This window comes from Microtus oregoni, unplaced genomic scaffold, assembly GCF_018167655.1.
Source record: "Microtus oregoni isolate MIOR12 unplaced genomic scaffold, Mior012 000034F_ref0000314, whole genome shotgun sequence".
NCBI classification, from domain to species: domain Eukaryota; kingdom Metazoa; phylum Chordata; class Mammalia; order Rodentia; family Cricetidae; genus Microtus; species Microtus oregoni.
Window position 1 is genome coordinate 27,117,286 of NW_024543093.1, and position 18,335 is coordinate 27,135,620.

The 18,335-nt window shown below is 41.0% G+C and overlaps 1 protein-coding gene across 1 annotated transcript in view; it reads right to left on the bottom strand.

Annotated features, from left to right (window-relative positions):
* Positions 1-18,335, bottom strand: part of LOC121432523 (stathmin-2) — a 51,516-nt gene that overhangs the window by 19,309 nt on the left and 13,872 nt on the right. The window contains exon 2 of the mRNA XM_041630516.1: positions 1,565-1,660. Within this exon, the coding sequence (XP_041486450.1) occupies positions 1,565-1,660 (96 nt within the window). The remainder of the gene's footprint in view (positions 1-1,564; positions 1,661-18,335) is intronic.

Sequence of the window (18,335 nt, forward strand, 5' to 3'; positions counted from 1 at the left end):
TCCAGAAAGAGCACTTTACATGATCTACGTTGCTCAGATAATCACTATCAAGGCAGGGACACAAGGCCGAGTAAACAGTTTGGAAACACGAAAGTCTCTACTGAGTGCTTTTGAAGCGGTGCATGTGGAGTTGTCTCTTCAGCTTCAGACAGCTCGCACAGCTCCGCTTCCTGCCTCTCAGTACCAAAATGCAGAGACCACCCAGTTCTTGGGTCCCAACAATTTGCTTCTCTCCTTGTGTGTTTTAAGACTCATCTACAGAGCTTCAAGTCCCAGGAAGGCAAGGGCCATGCCACATTCATCATGGGATCTCAGTGACAGACCAGATTTTATAGTCTCTTAAGAAACACAGCCAGATTCCTGCTAACAACAACATCTGACAGACAGTATGGATCTATGCGATTGATTTAATGGACTTACAGGAACTGGGCATGCTGCATGTGTTCTAGTGGAAGTTTTGGTTGGAGATGGATTGGTTGCCTGCATACAGAGACTGCTGCTTCTGGAAAGTTAATTAGCCTTCTAAGGCTTGTGTCATCAGAACAGCACAGGGAGAAGCAAGGCTCTGAGATCTCAGAGAGAACTGAAGGCACTTAAGACTGGGCGCCTGCCCTTTACCTTCTTTTTAACGACTTTTGCACATGTGGAAAGGCAGAATAACTGTGAGCCTACCAAACATCAGTCTGTCTCAGGTAGCTCTGGTATACACGACTGCCCTACTTTGATTAGGTTGGCCGAGTTAGATGAGGTTGATAATAATAGTATCACAACAGGTCGTGAGGACGTCTTAGGCATCAGGGTAAGACATGTAACACCCTCTCCCCAACATTCCTAGGAGGGAGAGTAAATGATAATTAAAGAGTCGAAGTATCCTCTTGCCTGAGGCCACACTCATTTGAAGATCCAGAAATGAAACCAAACTTACCTAACCACCATGAGTTGGCATAAAGCAAACTGAAAAGGCTGCACTTCAGTTAAGACAATTGGCAGCCTGGCTCAGAGGTGCACACCTTTAATCCTGGCACTTGAGAGGCAAAGGCAGGAGTATGAGTATCTCTAGAGTTTGAGGCTAGCCTGTTCTGTATAGTTAGTTATGGATAGCCAGGATAATATATATGGATTTGATCTTTGTTATTAGCTTGTTTGCATTTGCTCACAAAATATGGGTACTGTAGAGAGAAAACAGTGATGTTGATATGTTTTCTAGTCTTTGAATGATCTGTGTAGAAAAATAATTTCTTGCAAATTAAGATCTGGTGTAATTGTAGTTTAGTGTGCTTCATTATTTGAAAAGACTTCTGGTGGATTGTGATGTGCTGATCAGGATGCTGGTAGCAAGCCAACCATGCTTCCTAAGAGACATTAATGTGTCGTTAGTAGCAGTGGCTTCAAACTGCTGTGAGCAATAGGCAATCAATAAGACCTAATGGCTGGACACAGCAAATCAACACTGAGATCTATAAAATGCTCATCCAATTATGTTAGGAGCTCCTGGAGAGAAGCACTTGCACTCAGACTCTGGCCCGCTGTGCAGCTAGAGGTGTCTCTGCCGTAGGCGACTCACCATCGTAGGTGTAGATGTTGATGTTGCGAGGCTCCGGGTAGAAGCATGAGCAGATCAGCGACAGCATGGACAGCTCCTTCATTTTTTCCTTGTAGGCTGCAAGGGAAGGTGTAAGATTAGAGATTCATTCTCTGAATTTCCTCTTAACACCTCTCTGAATTTGAGCAATAATTATAATCTTCTGCAGAAGGCAGGCTGCTTGGCTTGCTTCCTCAATGAATGAGAAGATAAACAAGCATGATGCATATACTCATCCCTATGGAGGAAGCTAAGTGTGTATTATTGTAGACTACATAAACAATGAAAGTGAGTTAGAAAAAAAAAAGACTTCAGATCCAGGAGGAAGGAAGACAGAAAAACACTGGCAAAAGAAACAGACAAAACTAACATGTGCATTCTAATTAATGCATGTGTGAGTCCTCTTCACACAAGTTACGATTCTCGGGGTTCATCCTGCATCACCACTATCCATTTGGGGATAGTCACAGAACTCCTCTGGAGAGTTGTTAAGCACCTGCACCCTCCAGGGAGCTTTGTGGCTGTTTTCTCTTAATTCCCAAATGCATTTTCTTATCTCACCTTCTCCCCATGTGCTGAGATCTGATCAGGATCTCCCTCCCTTTGCAACACAGACTGGATACCAGCCTCTCAGAGAAGCTGGAGATTAGCCCTTGCTGCTCCCCCTCCTCCCTCCTCTCTACCCCATGCCGTCCTTTCTCCTCTAATAGGCCTGCCCTAGAAGACCTGTGAGCATTTCATGGCTGTCACCAGCACAAAGGTCTCCAGACAGCAGAATCTGGGACGAGAGGGTAGAACACCATCACTTTGGGTGGTTATTTAATTAGTGAAATTAATTAAAGAAAATGGCAGAAAAATAAGGAGCGTACTATACCTTATAGTAGCTTGTGACAGGGAAATTGTAACCTCACATGTAACATTTGTGCTGGTGGGATCTTTTAATCATCACCAGGGACTTTTAAAGTCCAAAGAACAGTGTCTAGACCTTGCAGGGAGAAGGAATTCTAGAAGCTGAATTTAGACATTATTGACAGTACATCTTTTATTGATAAGCTGGAAGCAGATCCAACAGATATTTTACCATGTCTAGCACATGGACTATGATCACATGCAGCCGAGGACAGCAATGAATGCAGCTAGAGCAAGCTAGTAAGTAAATGTACCTAAAACCCCACGAGATTTAACTTTTTGTAACTCAGCTGTGTGTTCCCCAAGCCTCACTTTTGCAGATGACATGCCACAGCCAAGAGGCTGACAAGATTTTTAAATCTGTAGTCCACCTACTCAACTGCTAATTTTGTCAGTGAGGGAATTGAGTCTCACAGAGGCCAAAGTCACATATGACTGATGACAAAGATTGGGCCTCTGGATAAAAGGCGATAGAAGAATCTATACCAGAGCTGCTAAGGAGACATCCAGTCCTCCTTTAGAACGCAGTCTAGGGGCCGTAGGGCTATGTGTCTGAGAATGAGATCCAGCCACATGCACAGATCAACATTGTCAGTTTCACGTGGTTCATCTTAGCATGTCCAGACGACCTGCGGCAGGCATCTCTACTAGCTTATTTCCTAACAATGAAAGCCATGATTGGTTCTGGGCCACAGGCATTTTTGACAATGCCTTTAGGAGAAATTTTATAAAATTTTCAATTTTAGAAAGTTGAACTATATTTCTTTGCCTTGTTTCTTTTTGGTTAGTCACTTAGAAATATCTAAGATGGTTTTCCACGTAAATGTTCCATGTGAATCATAATTTCTACCAGAGCACAGTGTATTTGATGCCTTAACATGTTCCATAAACTGACTGAAAGCAGTTTAACCAAGCTTTGCATGATAGTATTGCTACCTTTTTCTTTTTCTTTTTGAATATAGTATGGTACTCCAAACATTTTGCAAAATAAAGTCTATAGTTATCACTCCACATCTTGGGTTTTATACCCGGGAATTCAACCAAGCTCATATTGAATATATTTAAAATAAAAATGACCTCTGCAATGGCACGTACTAGTCATGTGATCACTATAAGACAACTCTCATTCAGAACTGCTTTGTGTGGACTACATATAGATGCTTCTCTTATCCCTTAAAGATACAGTGTAATGGCCATTTCCATAGTGTTCACATTGTATGGGGTAATCAGTACACGGCTTACAGTATAGGACAGGAGATGCATGAGCTCCAGACAAATACTTTATCCTTTTAAATAGGGACTTAAACACCGCAATTCTTCTATTCCTAGGGGGTCATGGAAATAATTTCCATGCACATTGAAGGATGACTGTATATCCGATGTACACAATAGATTCAAATCTTACTAAGAAGTAGTCTAAACACAAAACTAAAAGATTTTCTAACCCAGAAAGAAATATCAAGTTAGAGTTATACAAGATTGTAAATTTATACTAATCGCTCTTCATATCTGTCCTTAGTGACTTGGTAACAAACTTCAGTAATTTTCAGTAAGATCTCCCAGCTAGTGAAGAGTAGGGTGTACAGATCACCTGTGGCTGACTCATGGGGAGCCCTATGAATGATGAACAGCAATTTATGCTAATAACTGAAGATTTTTATCCTCTGTACCCCATTTGGTAATACGTAGACATGAAACCTTTGAGGATCAGATAGTAAAGTCCAAGTCTTCACTCTAGAGTGGTCTAGAGCCCTTGTAAGGGGCGGGAGAGTCAGATTCAACTCTCTGTGAAAACACAAAAAAGCACCTTGTTTGCACCTTGGAATATAGTCATACCAGAGTGCCACCAAGCTGCTCGGCAGCTCACAGAACCCTAGTCTCCGGAGCTTTGTTAAATCATATCTGCCGTGTTGGCCAGAGCTGAAAAATTGACTGAAGTATTGGTTCTAAGCTGTTCTATGCAGCCTGGGGTAGTGAGGTCCTTAAAGGCTTTAGTGTTTAAGACTTCCTTTCAGGGTTCAGTTAAAGGCAGCATGGATAGCTAAAGGGGGGGCTAAAGATCTGAGGGTAAAGGAGTCTACTCACAACAGGAATTGTCTGTCCATGTCTCTTTATTCCTCTCCCTTCAATCCATCATTTCTCACTGTGCCACTCATTCTTCTGGTTCTACACTGTTCTTAGTTCCACATTGTTCCTTAGGTCTACCCATTACAAACACTCCCAGTCATATATAATATATACCCTTAAAAAACAGCAATTCCCCAACCATAGCAGGTTCCAGGGCCAGAATTCTTTTCCACCATAGAAAATCAGGTAAGAGTTTTCACACGCACACACGCGCATGCACACACAACACATACACACACACACACAGATCCATGGGAGTGATTAGCACATGTCTGGTGAACTCCTTAATGGAGAAAGTTAGTTAGGAGAGGAATTAAATTGTCAGGGAATTCTAGAGGGGAAGGTTAATGCACTATGCTACATTTTTAGGTGGTTAGTAAAGGGCTAAAAAGCTCTTTTTCAGTAAAATTACAAACAGGGCATGGATTGTATTTTAGCCCCACTTCTTTTCTCCCAGTATGCATAGAGGCTACTGGGGTAACCAGGAAACCTATGTTAAACAGTCGGGGGGGCGGCGGGGAAGCTGATGGTTCTTGATCAGATAGCACATACACCAGTTACTACTGGCCTAGGTCTGGAGTTAGACTTACTGTTCTAAGAGAAGAGACTCAGGCCTCTAAATTACTAGTTCCAGGCTATGCTGTCATCAGCGTTCTGATCGTGGGTATTGTGGGTCTTTCTCTGGGTTGCAGTTAATTATCCCTTCTGCTGTCCTTGAAAGTCCTGAACTAAATCATCAGTAAACTGAGGTGGAAGTGAGCGTAAGGAGTTAAGAATCTTATAAGTGGGGTAAAACCAGAAGAGCAGCTTGGGCAGGTAGTAATTCTATGTCCTTAGAGATCTGTGACTATCTTAGATGGGATGCTCTTTGCCTAAACACTGACCGAATGCCTGCTGATAAAGATAACTGCAGGAAGGCAGATCTCTGTGCTTAGCTAGGAGAGAGGAACAAAGGCCTGGCAGTGGTAAACTGTTTTGAACTAGGGAATTATTCCCAAATATGTAACAGAAAGGGAGACCCCTCAGCCTGCTACAGCAAAAGACAGCCATTTTGTTCACCAACAATGACTCCAAAAAGTGTTGCCCTTTGGTTTAACCTTTACCAGATCCCTTGGTTCAGGTAAGTTATTTGTGAAAAGATGTCTTAGCAAATTCTGTATAATATTGCGGTTTGGAGCACTGGGGAAAAGGTAGTTGAGTTTTGTGGGTGGTTTCCTTAATAGTGTCCTTACTTCTTAGTACATTTTGTTTTTTAAGACAAAGTCTCACTATGTAGCATTGGACAGCCTGGGACTCACTGTGTAGAGCAGGCTGGCCTTGAACTTATAGATTCACCTGCTTCTGCTTCTGGAATTAAACACAGGTGTCAACATGGCTAGTTTCAGTATTAATTTTATGCAATGACTCTAAATGGCCAGAGGCAGTCACTGTGTGGCTTGCAACTTATGTGGACTCTCTGAATCCCAGGGAACTCCACAGAACAAGTTGCAACCACCAGGTGAGTCCTGGCTGTCTCCTTGAGGTAATTATACCCTTCCACAGTACCTATGCCTGAATTTTCTGGCAGGTGGCATTTATTGCCCCGGGGTTAGATTAGCTCACTCAAATTTTCCTCAAAGTTGGTCTTAATACAGATCCCCCATCCATAAGTACCCCTCTTATGGTGTTTCTAGCTGTTCTCAGTGGCTTATGATATCTCACTTGTGTACTGTTTAGGGTCTTTAGACATTGTTTTCTGATATATAATTTTTGTTAGTTAAACTATGCACCCTTTGAAAGTATACACTGTGTCTTACTCATCAGCAAAACAATTCAGAGAACAGTTTGGGAGAGATCAGGAAGTGGCTGTTCAACAAATTACAGTTGTGTTGGTCATTGACTTTAAATCTATTTCCATTGACAAGAGCAAGTACCACCTAGGGGCAGGCGTTCCTGTCGAGCAGTCTAGAAATAGACTGACATAGGAGAGCATTGCTGTCTAGGCAAGGATATGGAGCAGACTAAGACAGATGGATACAGGAAAGGACACAGATGGAAACAGGAAAGGACACAGGGATGCAAACATGACTTCGAGAAGCCATGAAGACCTCTCGGCCTGCTGCAGCGAGGTGAGTGACAAAGAAGGGCTTCACATTTAGGGATTCCAGGTTTTAGTCAATAAAAACACAGGCCACTCAGCTAAGGTTTAAACAAGCTATGCCCAGGACGTACTAAACATCACCTGTTGTTTTTCTGAAATTCCACCTTAAGTGTGTGTCCTGGATTTCATATAGCACTCAAAGACAACAGACCTGGAGGGTGAAGACTGAACAGGAGTAGTCAGATGTGGTTGTTCATGCCTGTAACTTAGCACTCAGGAGCCTGAGGCAGGAGGATTGCCATGTCTTTGAGGCCAGCCAACCTTGTCTCAGCCTTCTCTCCTTTCTGTTAAAAATGGATTGAATAGTGTTTAAGAAAACAAAGCAGAAAAGATGTATTTATTTTGTTGTTATGGAAATGGGTTCTAAAGAGACAACACTGAAACCTTTTGTATGTAGGACTAAGTACCAATTGGCCTGCTCTCTCTCTTCGCACTTTGGCTGGTATTCTCTGCATGCTAGGGGCAGCCTTTTAGCTACACTCAATTGGGCTTCAAGAGTAAGTCTTCGTGGGTGTTAATTTTGCTCAAATATTTTGGGTAAGACAATTTAACCTTTGCTCCCTGAATGCATTACGCTTCTATTAAGAACAAGATCATACACAATGTTCTGTGCCAGAATGTCAAAGTATCGTGAATAAACAGGGCAATTAAAAGAGACTTAAGCCTTGGAATTGAGTCTTCAGGCTCTCTGTAGGAATAATCTGTGATAGATTTTAAAATAGAATTACTTTATTATTTTTAACTATGTGTAGATAGTATGCATCCTCACACAGGCATGTGTGTGTAAGTGCAGGTGGCTGTGCAGCTGGAGACATTGAACGTCCCAGAGCTTGTGTAGTCCAGACAGTTGGGAGCTGTCTGATGTGGGTGCTAGCAACCGAATTTGGCTTCTCTGGAAGAGCACCGAGTATTCTTAACCACGGAGGCAACTCCCCAGTCCCTGAGAAAGATTTTGAGAAGTGTGTGTTTGGTGGCCACAAGTCCCGGTTTCTCCGACGGTTCCAGTTTATGTTCATTGGTAATGGTTCCTTTCAGTGTTAAAAGTCTCCCAGGTTAGGCTTTGTTATCAGTTCAGAAGTGAGGAACCAGTAAACAGGCTGAAAAAAGTTATTTCATAAAAATCTTTCTATCTTCCTTCCCTCCTCCCTTCCTTTTTTCCTTCCTTTGTTCTTTGGATCCCCCCTCCCTCCGTTCCTCCCTCCTTTCCTCCCTCCCTCCTTTCCTCCCTCCCTCCCTCCCTCCTTTCCTCCCTCCCTCCTTCCTTCTTTCCATTCTCCCTCCTTCTCCCTCCCTCCCTCCTTCCTGTCTTCCCTTTATGTTGTTGTTTTGTGTGAATGCCAGGATGCACGCTGTGTGTGTATGTGTAGGTCAGAAGACAACTTCTAGTGTTGGTCCTCATCTTTCACCTTGTTTGAGACATCGCCAGACTAGCTGGCCTCTGAATTTCTGGGGAAGTTCCTGTGTCAATCTCCCATCTCTCTGCAGAATAACAGGGATTACAGATGTATGTTAGCGCTAGTATGTCTGGATTTTGCAGGGGTTATGGGGATTTGAACTTAGATCCTTGCATTGGCACAACAAACACCTTCACCTACTAAGCCATCTCTCCGATATCCCCAGCCCAACTTTAAGAAAATGTTCTTTAATGCAGGAGACACATGAAGAAACAATGGATGCCCAGGAGGTGGTGTGTGGTATTAACATAGGAAATGAAGAGAACAAAGTAGGAACACAAAATCTCATGAAAAATTTGTTAGGAAATAAATGAGTTTGGGACAAAGAGCTATACTAACACAGAAGGAAGGGTAAAAGGTCTCTGTAAACAGGGGTCAAGGGAGACTTTCCATGCAGAATGTAGCTAAGCTGAAGTTCACAGGAAGGGTTTGCTTGGAGAATAACTGTGTGTGGGCTCATATACTGAACTATAAATGGTTTGAATGATTTTTAAAGTAAGGACTCCTCAGGAAATACAAAGTGCTGTGAGAAACATGCTTATGATTTTGCTGTTGGTGTTACATACACTGAGTTGACAATAATTTCTTTTCTTGGATTTTGGGGTCAATGTATATAAATACTTTTACCAAACTCCAAACTACGAAGAACTGAATGCATCTTTGCAAGAATGTGGGAGTTAATAGGTAATTCTATATATTCCTTCCCAGGGGTGCGTTGGTCGACTTGGCTATTAACTATTAATGTTTACAAATAAGTGCATTTGTCTAGTGAATTCATTTAAAATTCAACCCACACAAAGTGTAATAATTATATAGTAATAGTCTTTTAGCCTAATGATGCGTGAACACTAATCGCACTTTTTCTATTCTTCCAAATGGCTACAATGAACCATGAGTAATGGGAACAGCTGCTCTTTGTTGAGCACAAACAATGAACTAAGGCATCGGGAAGACATTTTTCTGTTTAGCCATTTCGGCAATGCAGAGAAAGGTCCAGTAAATAGTCCAAGTTTATAAGTGAAGAAAAAGTTCAGAGATGTGGGATAAATTCTGTGAGTTCTGGTGGATGCTAAGTGTTCAGTCTGTCTGACTCTTTCCCTCTTACATGCTGCTCCATGCTGTTCATGTCCTTATGGATTGTTTTCTGTCTCTCTCCTCTGCACTTCCTCTTTTCTCCCTCCCTCCCGCTGTCTCTGGTGCTGATGTTGAGCGCATGGCTTTGTGCAGGCTAGGTAAGTGCTTCACCACCAAGTTTCGCACCCACTCTCACCTTTCCAGCAATTTTTCCTTGGGCGGTTTGCTCTCATTTTCACTGTCTATATGTTTCCAACCAGAAACTAATAAAATAGAAGGTATAAGCGTTTTCTCCTTGGCATTTCCTCCCTTACTTTCCACACATAAGCCATTGATTGCACAGCTAGACACACACTCGCCAGGGCCTCTGTATGCATGGAGGACTGGTTTTGGGATCCTCTGCAGACATCAGAATCTGTGGATTCCCAAGTTCTTTTTTTTTGTTTTTTGAGAGTGTATTATTTGACAATTACCTCCTGGATGATTGCTAAAATTTGTTTTATTTTCAAGATCATAAAATAATCACATTTCTCTCTTCCATTTCTTCCCTGCAACCTTTACCCCAGTACTCCCAGCCTTGCTCTTTTTCAAATTCATGGTCCTTTTTGTTATTGCATGTATATATGCATATATAACCTGAATGCTGTTACTTATATGTATGAGCATCTTTTGGGATACTTTAAACCATCTCTCAATTATTTTCATATCTAATAATCCAACAATGATGATATGGTAGTAAATATTTGTTATGTGCTGTGGCTCAGGTAATACTGATATGAAGTATTAGTGTGTACATGTTTAATTGAGGGACCCTTTAAAAAATACTAGCAATTCGTGATTGAATCTATGCATGTCAAATCAGAGGGATGCCTATGTGTCTTTACAGAAGGAAAATGCAATACTTTTTGATGTATGGTAATAAATTGGCATAGATATGGCTGGAAACTTCAGGAACAATTTTTAGAAGAATACATGGATTTAGTAATTAGTTATGATTTTGTTTTAGATTAAAGCATTGTGGAGATTAGTTTACTTTAGAAAATACAACATGGGCATATAAAAATTTATTCCATTCATCTAAACCATATCCCACAAACTCTAAGCTTTACTTGTCCTTTCAAATCTATCTTAATTGTGCATGTGTCTTACTTTAAGTCAAAAATAATATACACAATTCGAAATGTTATACTCCAGTATTTTTTAAAGACCCAAACAATTAGAAGTAAATGGTTTAAAAATTTTCAATTTTCCACTTCATTTGGTTTATGTGGGAGTAACCATTAATATGACATATCATACATGTGATTGCTATTTTGTAATTTGGAATTGGCAATATTATAGAAATTGTTCTGGATATTCATCCTGGACAAGATTTTATCTGAATCCTTACTTTTGTCTATTATTTGAAGAGAAAATGGATATGTCTTAGACTTCTTGCTGACATATGAAAGATAGCAAAGGAAGTTCTGAAAATATTAGGCATTAATGTACTTCGTTAGTAGTCAATAACTCCTTTAAAATATTTCTTCTGAAAGCACAGTGCATATATAGTTAGGATGTATTTGGAAGCGTGAGTTTAGAGCTCTGAGTTTGTGATAAATGTTTAGAAGAATGAGAGAAATATTTATTTGTGTATGTTTACTGGGATGCTTGTCTGTGTCCTGGCACACTGGCTTCATTTCTCTCATAATTATCATTTTATTGGCCTTATGTGGTAAATTGTTTTGCAATGATTTTAATCATTGCACTACAAGCTTCAATATATAAATAGCCAGCCAGAATTTTACTTTCCATGATGACTTTTCTATTAAGAATTCAGTTAACAAAAACACAATGCCTATGGGGTCATTTAAAAAGAGCTCTAAGCATAACTTAATAAGTACCTATCCCTTTTACTCCATCACATCATAGACAGGGAGGAAAGCATGGCTCTCCTATTTTCAATGGTGTTAAAGTAAGATCCAGAAAGGAAACTGAGCTTTGAGTTAGGGAGAGCCAGAGATCAGAACCCAGAAGTCTCCAGTCTTTACTCTTTGTTCTCAATGGCGGTAAGGGTACAGTCGCTCAGAAGACTGGAAAACTAGCCCTGGTTCCAGGCTTGCGGAAGAGTGCCCAGGGTCAGCTTTCACACTTCAAGGATCTTCGCTGTGCTTGTTCTAGGTGTGAACATGTCAGTCTAGTAGGGAGGGTGTGATCACATGAGTCTAGTAGGGGGGCATGACCATGTCAGTCTAGTAGGGAGGGTGTAATCATGTCAGTCTAGTAGGGAGGGTGTGACCATGTCAGTCTACTAGGGAGGGTGTGATCACATGAGTCTAGTAGGGAGGGTGTGACCACTCAGTCTAGTAGGGAGTGTGTGACCATGTCACTCTAGTAGGGAGGGTGTGATCATGTCAGTCTAGTAGGGAGGGTGTGGTCATGTCAGTCTAGTAGGGAGGGTGTGACCATGTCAGTCTAGTAGGGAGTGTGTGACCATGTCACTCTAGTAGGGAGGGTGTGATCATGTCAGTCTAGTAGGGAGGGTGTGGTCATGTCAGTCTAGTAGGGAGGGTGTGATCATGTCAGTCTAGTAGGGAGGGTGTGATCATGTCAGTCTAGTAGGGAGGGTGTGGTCATGTCAGTCTAGTAGGGAGGGTGTGACCATGTCAGTCTAGTAGGGAGGGTGTGACCATGTCAGTCTAGTAGGGAGGGTGTGACCATGTCAGTCTAGTAGGGAGGGTGTGACCATGTCAGTCTAGTAGGGAGGGTGTGACCATGTCAGTCTAGTAGGGAGGGTGTGATCACATGAGTCTAGTAGGGGTGTGTGACCATGTCAGTCTAGTAGGGAGGGTGTGACCATGTCAGTCTAGTAGGGAGGGTGTGACCACTCAGTCTAGTAGGGAGTGTGTGACCATGTTACTCTAGTAGGGAGGGTGTGATCATATCAGTCTAGTAGGGAGGGTGTGGTCATGTCAGTCTAGTAGGGAGGGTGTGATCACATGAGTCTAGTAGGGAGGGTGTGATCATGTCAGTCTAGTAGGGAGGGTGTGACCATGTCAGTCTAGTAGGGAGGGTGTGACCATGTCAGTCTAGTAGGGAGGGTGTGACCATGTCAGTCTAGTAGGGAGGGTGTGACCATGTCAGTCTAGTAGGGAGGGTGTGATCATGTCAGTCTAGTAGGGAGGGTGTGATCATGTCAGTCTAGTAGGGAGGGTGTGACCACTCAGTCTAGTAGGGAGGGTGTGACCTCGTCAGTCTAGTAGGGAGGGTGTGATCATGTCAGTCTAGTAGGGAGGGTGTGACCATGTCAGTCTAGTAGGGAGGGTGTGACCACTCAGTCTAGTAGAAAGGGTGTGATTAGTCTAGTAGGGAGTGTTTCTTGGGAAATCCTAAACAGTCTATTTGGATTCAACCTGTATTTGGATCTATTTATTATTTGCTTGTTTATTTTTATTTTTAAGACAGAGTCTCATGCATCCTGGGCATTCCTTGAACACACTTTACAGCCAAAGAAAGTCTTGAGCCTCTGATCCTATTTGCCTCTGTCTTTCAAACACCAGGACTATGGGCATGTGCCAGTATGTCCAGTTTACATGGTACTGGGGATCCAACCCAAAGCTTACTTCAGGCCAGGCAAGGACGGTACCAGCTGAGCCACACATGTAGGCATTTATTTATGAAGATTTTGAAGCTCCCTGTGGTGTTTAAAGACAAAAGAGATGGAGCTTGAGGAGATGCTTTAGTTGGTGGAGCTCTCACTGTAGAAGCTTGATGAGGTTAGTTTAGATTCCCAGTGCTTACACCTGTAACTCTAATGCTCAGGGGTGTGTGTGTGTGTGTGTGTGTGTGTGTGTGTGCGTGTGTGTGTATGTGGCAAAGATAGGTGGATCCTTGAAGCCGATTCAACCTGGCAACTGAGCCCAACCAATGAACTTCAGATTCAATGAGAGGTTCTGCCTCAAAAATAAACGTGGATGGTAATCAAGGAAAGACATTTGACATGGATCCCTGGCCTCCACATGTGTGTTTACACATGAGCATACATACCTACATGCACAGGGTGCACTTACCCCTCTAACAGGTACATATACCACACTACACCACACACACAAAGAAATAGATTAGTGTGAATTTGCTTAAGATACTTCCTACATGCAACATTAAATTGGGAGCGAGCATTGAAATAGTTTTATTGATGAATATGTAACTGAATATGTAACACTGAAAAAGAAGACCAAATAATCCCCAAAGGTCAGTTTTTAACATCCTAAAAAACACTGTTATGAGGTAATGTTTCTAGATATTTCTGCTGGGATGATGTGATGTTAATTAGTTTAGTGTAAAATTAGACTGGGTTCACATTTATTCTACTCATCTCTACCCCAGGAATTGTGGTCTCCAAAGCAGAGGGGCTTTGAAAGACCTCACATTTTAACCAGCCAAGGCAATCCAGTTCTCTTTGTGGTCAAAGCTCTCTTGTAAAACAAAAGAAATTTGACGAGAACCAAAACAGTATAACCAACCCATTACTGGTGTTTACAAAAGTCCCTGAAACTCTTAAATTTCAACTCACTGGATTCTTGGCATCAGCAATAGTGACAAGGGAAAGAAATGGGCAGATATGAGCCAGTTCTTACCCATAGTGCAGTAGAAGCAGTAAACTGTGTTACTTGAGAAGCTCACAGTTCTCTTGACTCTGTAGTGCGGAGGAGAGTTGTCACTTAAACTTCCCCCAGTGAAAAATCTCAAGGTTCATCAAGGCTAAGTCATCTTAGAAGCACTTTATTCTGCTTCTGTATCAAGATTTTATCACCAAGCCTGATTGTGAGCACTAAAGGTTTCCTTCCACCTTAAACCCTAGATACTGCTAGGAAGTAGTGTCTTTGTTTGGCTAAAGAGATATGCTAATCTATGTAGAACAGTCTGATTAAGAAGGGTTCTACAGCAGCCTGTGCTACAAGCTCTAGCAGGTATAATGTGATTTATTAGATTTATTTTTTTTCTATCAGTTTGAACATTTCCTAAAAGTTCAATGAGTATTCCTAGAATATGCTTGCATGCAAACCTCTGCTTGAACTAGTGTAAAGTATCAATATATTTGAATGGCTTCATGTCGTTCTTTTAGTCCTGAGAATATCTGTAATAAAATCTATGCCGTGAGATAAGCTTTCACAAGGAAAAGACAGCGAAAAACATATCTGCTAAAGACAGACTAAAACTTATCTAGCTTTTTCCTTGATAAAAGATTTCCTTTGTGATTTATTTTGCTCAGGCTTGGGCATGCAATACACAGATTTTTACAGGTGTTTGTATTTGAAATCCTTTTTGGAAAAAAATCAATGCAATAGCCAGATGTGGTGGTGCATGGAGGCAGAGATCTCTGTGAGTTTGAGGTCAGCCTGGTCTATCTACACACACACACACACACACACACACAGAGTTCCAGATCAGCCAGGCAACCTGGTGAGATCTGTCTCAACATCAAAAAGACCCACGCCATGTATATTAGTGTTGATATCAACTGTGAATAAATTTATTTTAATTCAGTATTATTTGTTTACTTGTGATTAGTAGAAGGTAACTATTCAAGCACAAGCCACAGAAACTCCATGCAGGAACTACATTTTCCCTGCTTCTCCAAACATAAGAGAAACACAAAGTCTCCTTTGACAGTGTATCAAAATCCCTGTATATAGATCTTCCACAGTGCTGTCCTAGCAGCTGGACCTCCAAGTCACACTATTACAGTTTATACTAGTCAGTCACTGAAGAAGTGTGTGTTGAGGGTTTATGCATGTACGCTATGTGTATGCAAACAAAACACAAAAGTCAGGAAAAATTTTTCTAGTGAACGCAAGTCTGGCAGTTACAGTGGCATCCATGCTTTATGGCTCTTTTGTATTTAAAGAGAACACAAGGAATGCACGTAAGGGTAAACCCAAGCAGGAAATACGGATGCTGTCAAAGGCTATAACTATCTTGTTTACAAATGATTTTAGGAATTTCATTATAAAGTACTACGTGCTTGGCAAAAGTACATGTTCTCAGCACACACTCAAAGGTAAGCATGGACAGAGAGATATGCTAATTAGATTTTTTATCATTTGCCAGTGTATAAATAAATATGTTAGGGCATCACATTGAGTCACATACATACATATATATTTTATTTGTGAATTCTATCTTAATGAAGTTGAGTAAAAAAATACAATTTAAATTTAAAGAAATGGCCAGTGGTGTCAGCAGTTAGGTCTGTGTGCTGTTGCCACGGTAAATGTAAGGTCGCTACTCTTTCAAGGTCCACTCCTACCATCACGCCTTTGATTGTATGTGATTCACATTTACAAGATAGTGCTGTTGAGGACTGGGTTTGGTTCACTTGAAATAATCAGCAGATTATTCTTGATACGATGCAGGAAAGCTGAAAAGATCTAGGAGCAGTCATGCTTTTCTGCAGATAGTTTTCTAACCATGGCTAACCTGAAGGATAGCAGTAAGGATTCCGATAAAATCAGGAGGTTCTCTTTGTGTTTCTGGGAACCATGCTGCGAGGAGTTTTTACTTATTCTGGTTGTTGCATTTCCATTTTTCTCCCCTTTTAAGAGCCGGTTGATGCAGATCAGTAAGTATTCACTTCAAAGAATTACTTTAAATGCACTGATATAGAGAAGCACAGATTATTGATAAGTTGGTACTTGGTTTTTTACAGTTATAATAATCAATCACCATTTTGGAGTCCAAACAACAGAGAAAATTGCCTAAAGATGATCTCCTACTATATCTATGGAAATCTCACCCTGGGCTCCTTCCTTGCTTCGGAGGTGGTGGTTGTTGTAGCCAGAGGGCATAGCAGGAGCAGGGAGGAGAACAAATGGGATGCCATGGTTGGAGAAAGGCGAACTTTTAGAAGAAATCTGTGATTTTTACTAACATTTAATTCTCCTGTTTTTAAATCTGCTTGTATGTTTTTGCTGCATAATAAAAATGATTTCTTTTCTTAGTAGTAGACCTTTGTAGTCAATAATGTCCTCCAGATAACTTAGGAGAAGACTTTCAAAGCAGTCTACCCTGGGATGTGAAGAGAACCTCTGATGACCCAGACTAGCACGTTTGTGGGCATGGAGTTTGGAGGAAGACTCCAGGGGCTGCTTCCTGCAGCTTCTGACCATCACCATGCTCATGCACATTTGCTGTTTCAACAGTCTCCACTTAGAAGGCTTTCATGAAAATGGCATTTTTTTTTTAAATTTTATACATGTATAGAATGTGTTCCCACTATTTCAAATGAGATTATGCTGCTCATATAGGTCTGGATTGATTTTTTTTTTGTTGTTACAGGTAGAAAAATGAACTATGAGTTGCTATTGCATTATATGAGTTTTAAGAAATTTTCAAACCTTAAATTCCTTATTCCTCCTCCCCCTTTTTTGGTTCTTGGAATCAGGCTCTCTATCATTGGGCCACATCTGTAACCCCAAAGGTCTGCATGCCTTGAACATATTATGTCACCTCTCTGTATCCTACTGACTGTCATACATAGTTGGTTTTTACTCAATAGATTTTAAAATGGAGTATTTTTGCCATTACATACACATTGTTTTCTGGAGTAAAGACTTCCTTTATCTACCTTATGTTAGATAAATTATTTTATTGCACCTCATATTAAGTAAAAGCAGTATAGCCTTCATATTTCTGGCTTATAATGTTCTCTTCCTTCTGGATCTTTGTGTTTCACAGTAGCTATGTGTCTGACAGTGTGAATATTATCAAATGCTTCAGGAAGCAACCCATGTCTCTGATTTCAAATTGCTAAACTCTCGGAGCAAATTCCACTCTTCTCCATGCTCCATAAAAGGTCTATTTTTAGCTTCAAATATTCTTCCTCACAGGCAGAAAGTGATACATAAAACATAAGCCTTTTGAATGCCATCCGGAACTCTCTTTGAGAGTCCTTCTCATACTACGAAGACTGCAGGCTGGTATAACTGGATTGAAAGATTAGGATGGCCTATGGACTTTATTTGCAGCAGCAAATGCGGCTATAAACACAATAAAAATAGAATTAAACATTTAATCTGCATAGATACATATGAATTGGAGTTTGGCATGGTAATGTGTTTTTTATCAAAATACCACCAATTGGTGATGCACAAAGCCAAAGACACAATATTTGCCCTTCTTTGTGTCCTATTCACTCTGGATTTGTTTATGCTAAATATTTTTCACAAAAATAGTTTTTTTTTGGACTATAGCTCACATTTTGAGATTCAGACAAACTGTAATAGGTTGAGTGGACAGGCCTATTAGGTAGGATGCGATGAACATTTGTAAATGTCATGTAGTTCCCAAAGCTAAGTATGCATTTCCCTAAAACCAGAATCAAACTTCAAAATTACTATTGCAAAGGCTTTAGGGGTGCCTTTGGCTTTTCAAGGAAACCGTCCCTTTCCTGGCTTGCTCCCCTTCGAGTTGGTTGTGTTTTCCTCTATTGCTTGGTTTCCTACTCATTTCTTTTCAGCCATTCATTTCCTGAGAGTGAGGGAGGGCGTATCTCCTAATGTCTTTGATATTCCCCTGCCTGGATGTATGTTCGGTAGCTAACAGTTGTTCCACAAATGCTTATCCTTTGGTTGTTGAGCAGGGAGGGGCCGTCATTTATGTGCAAACAGCAGCCCAGAGAGTAGTAGTTAAATTCACTGGCTGTGCATTGCGGCCTCCTCTTAGAGAAGAGATCTGACTGTGCCAGGAGAAAGATGAGACATTTCTTCTGCTTATTTATTTGTTTTTCTTGCTTCTGCCCTCAATAATAGCTAGAGGTGAGTAAATAGGCCCTGAGGGTAATGGAGAAAATAAGGTTGGAATTGAAGCAATCTTAGATCACATTTTATGTCTTCCGAATATGAGTTTCTTCATCTTAGTTTACATACTTTCTTTTTCTTTTTTCTTTTTTTTTTTTTTGGTTTTTCGAGACAGGGTTTCTCTGTGGTTTTGGAGCCTGTCCTGGAACTAGCTCTGTAGACCAGGCTGGTCTCGAACTCACAGAGATCCGCCTGCCTCTGCCTCCCGAGTG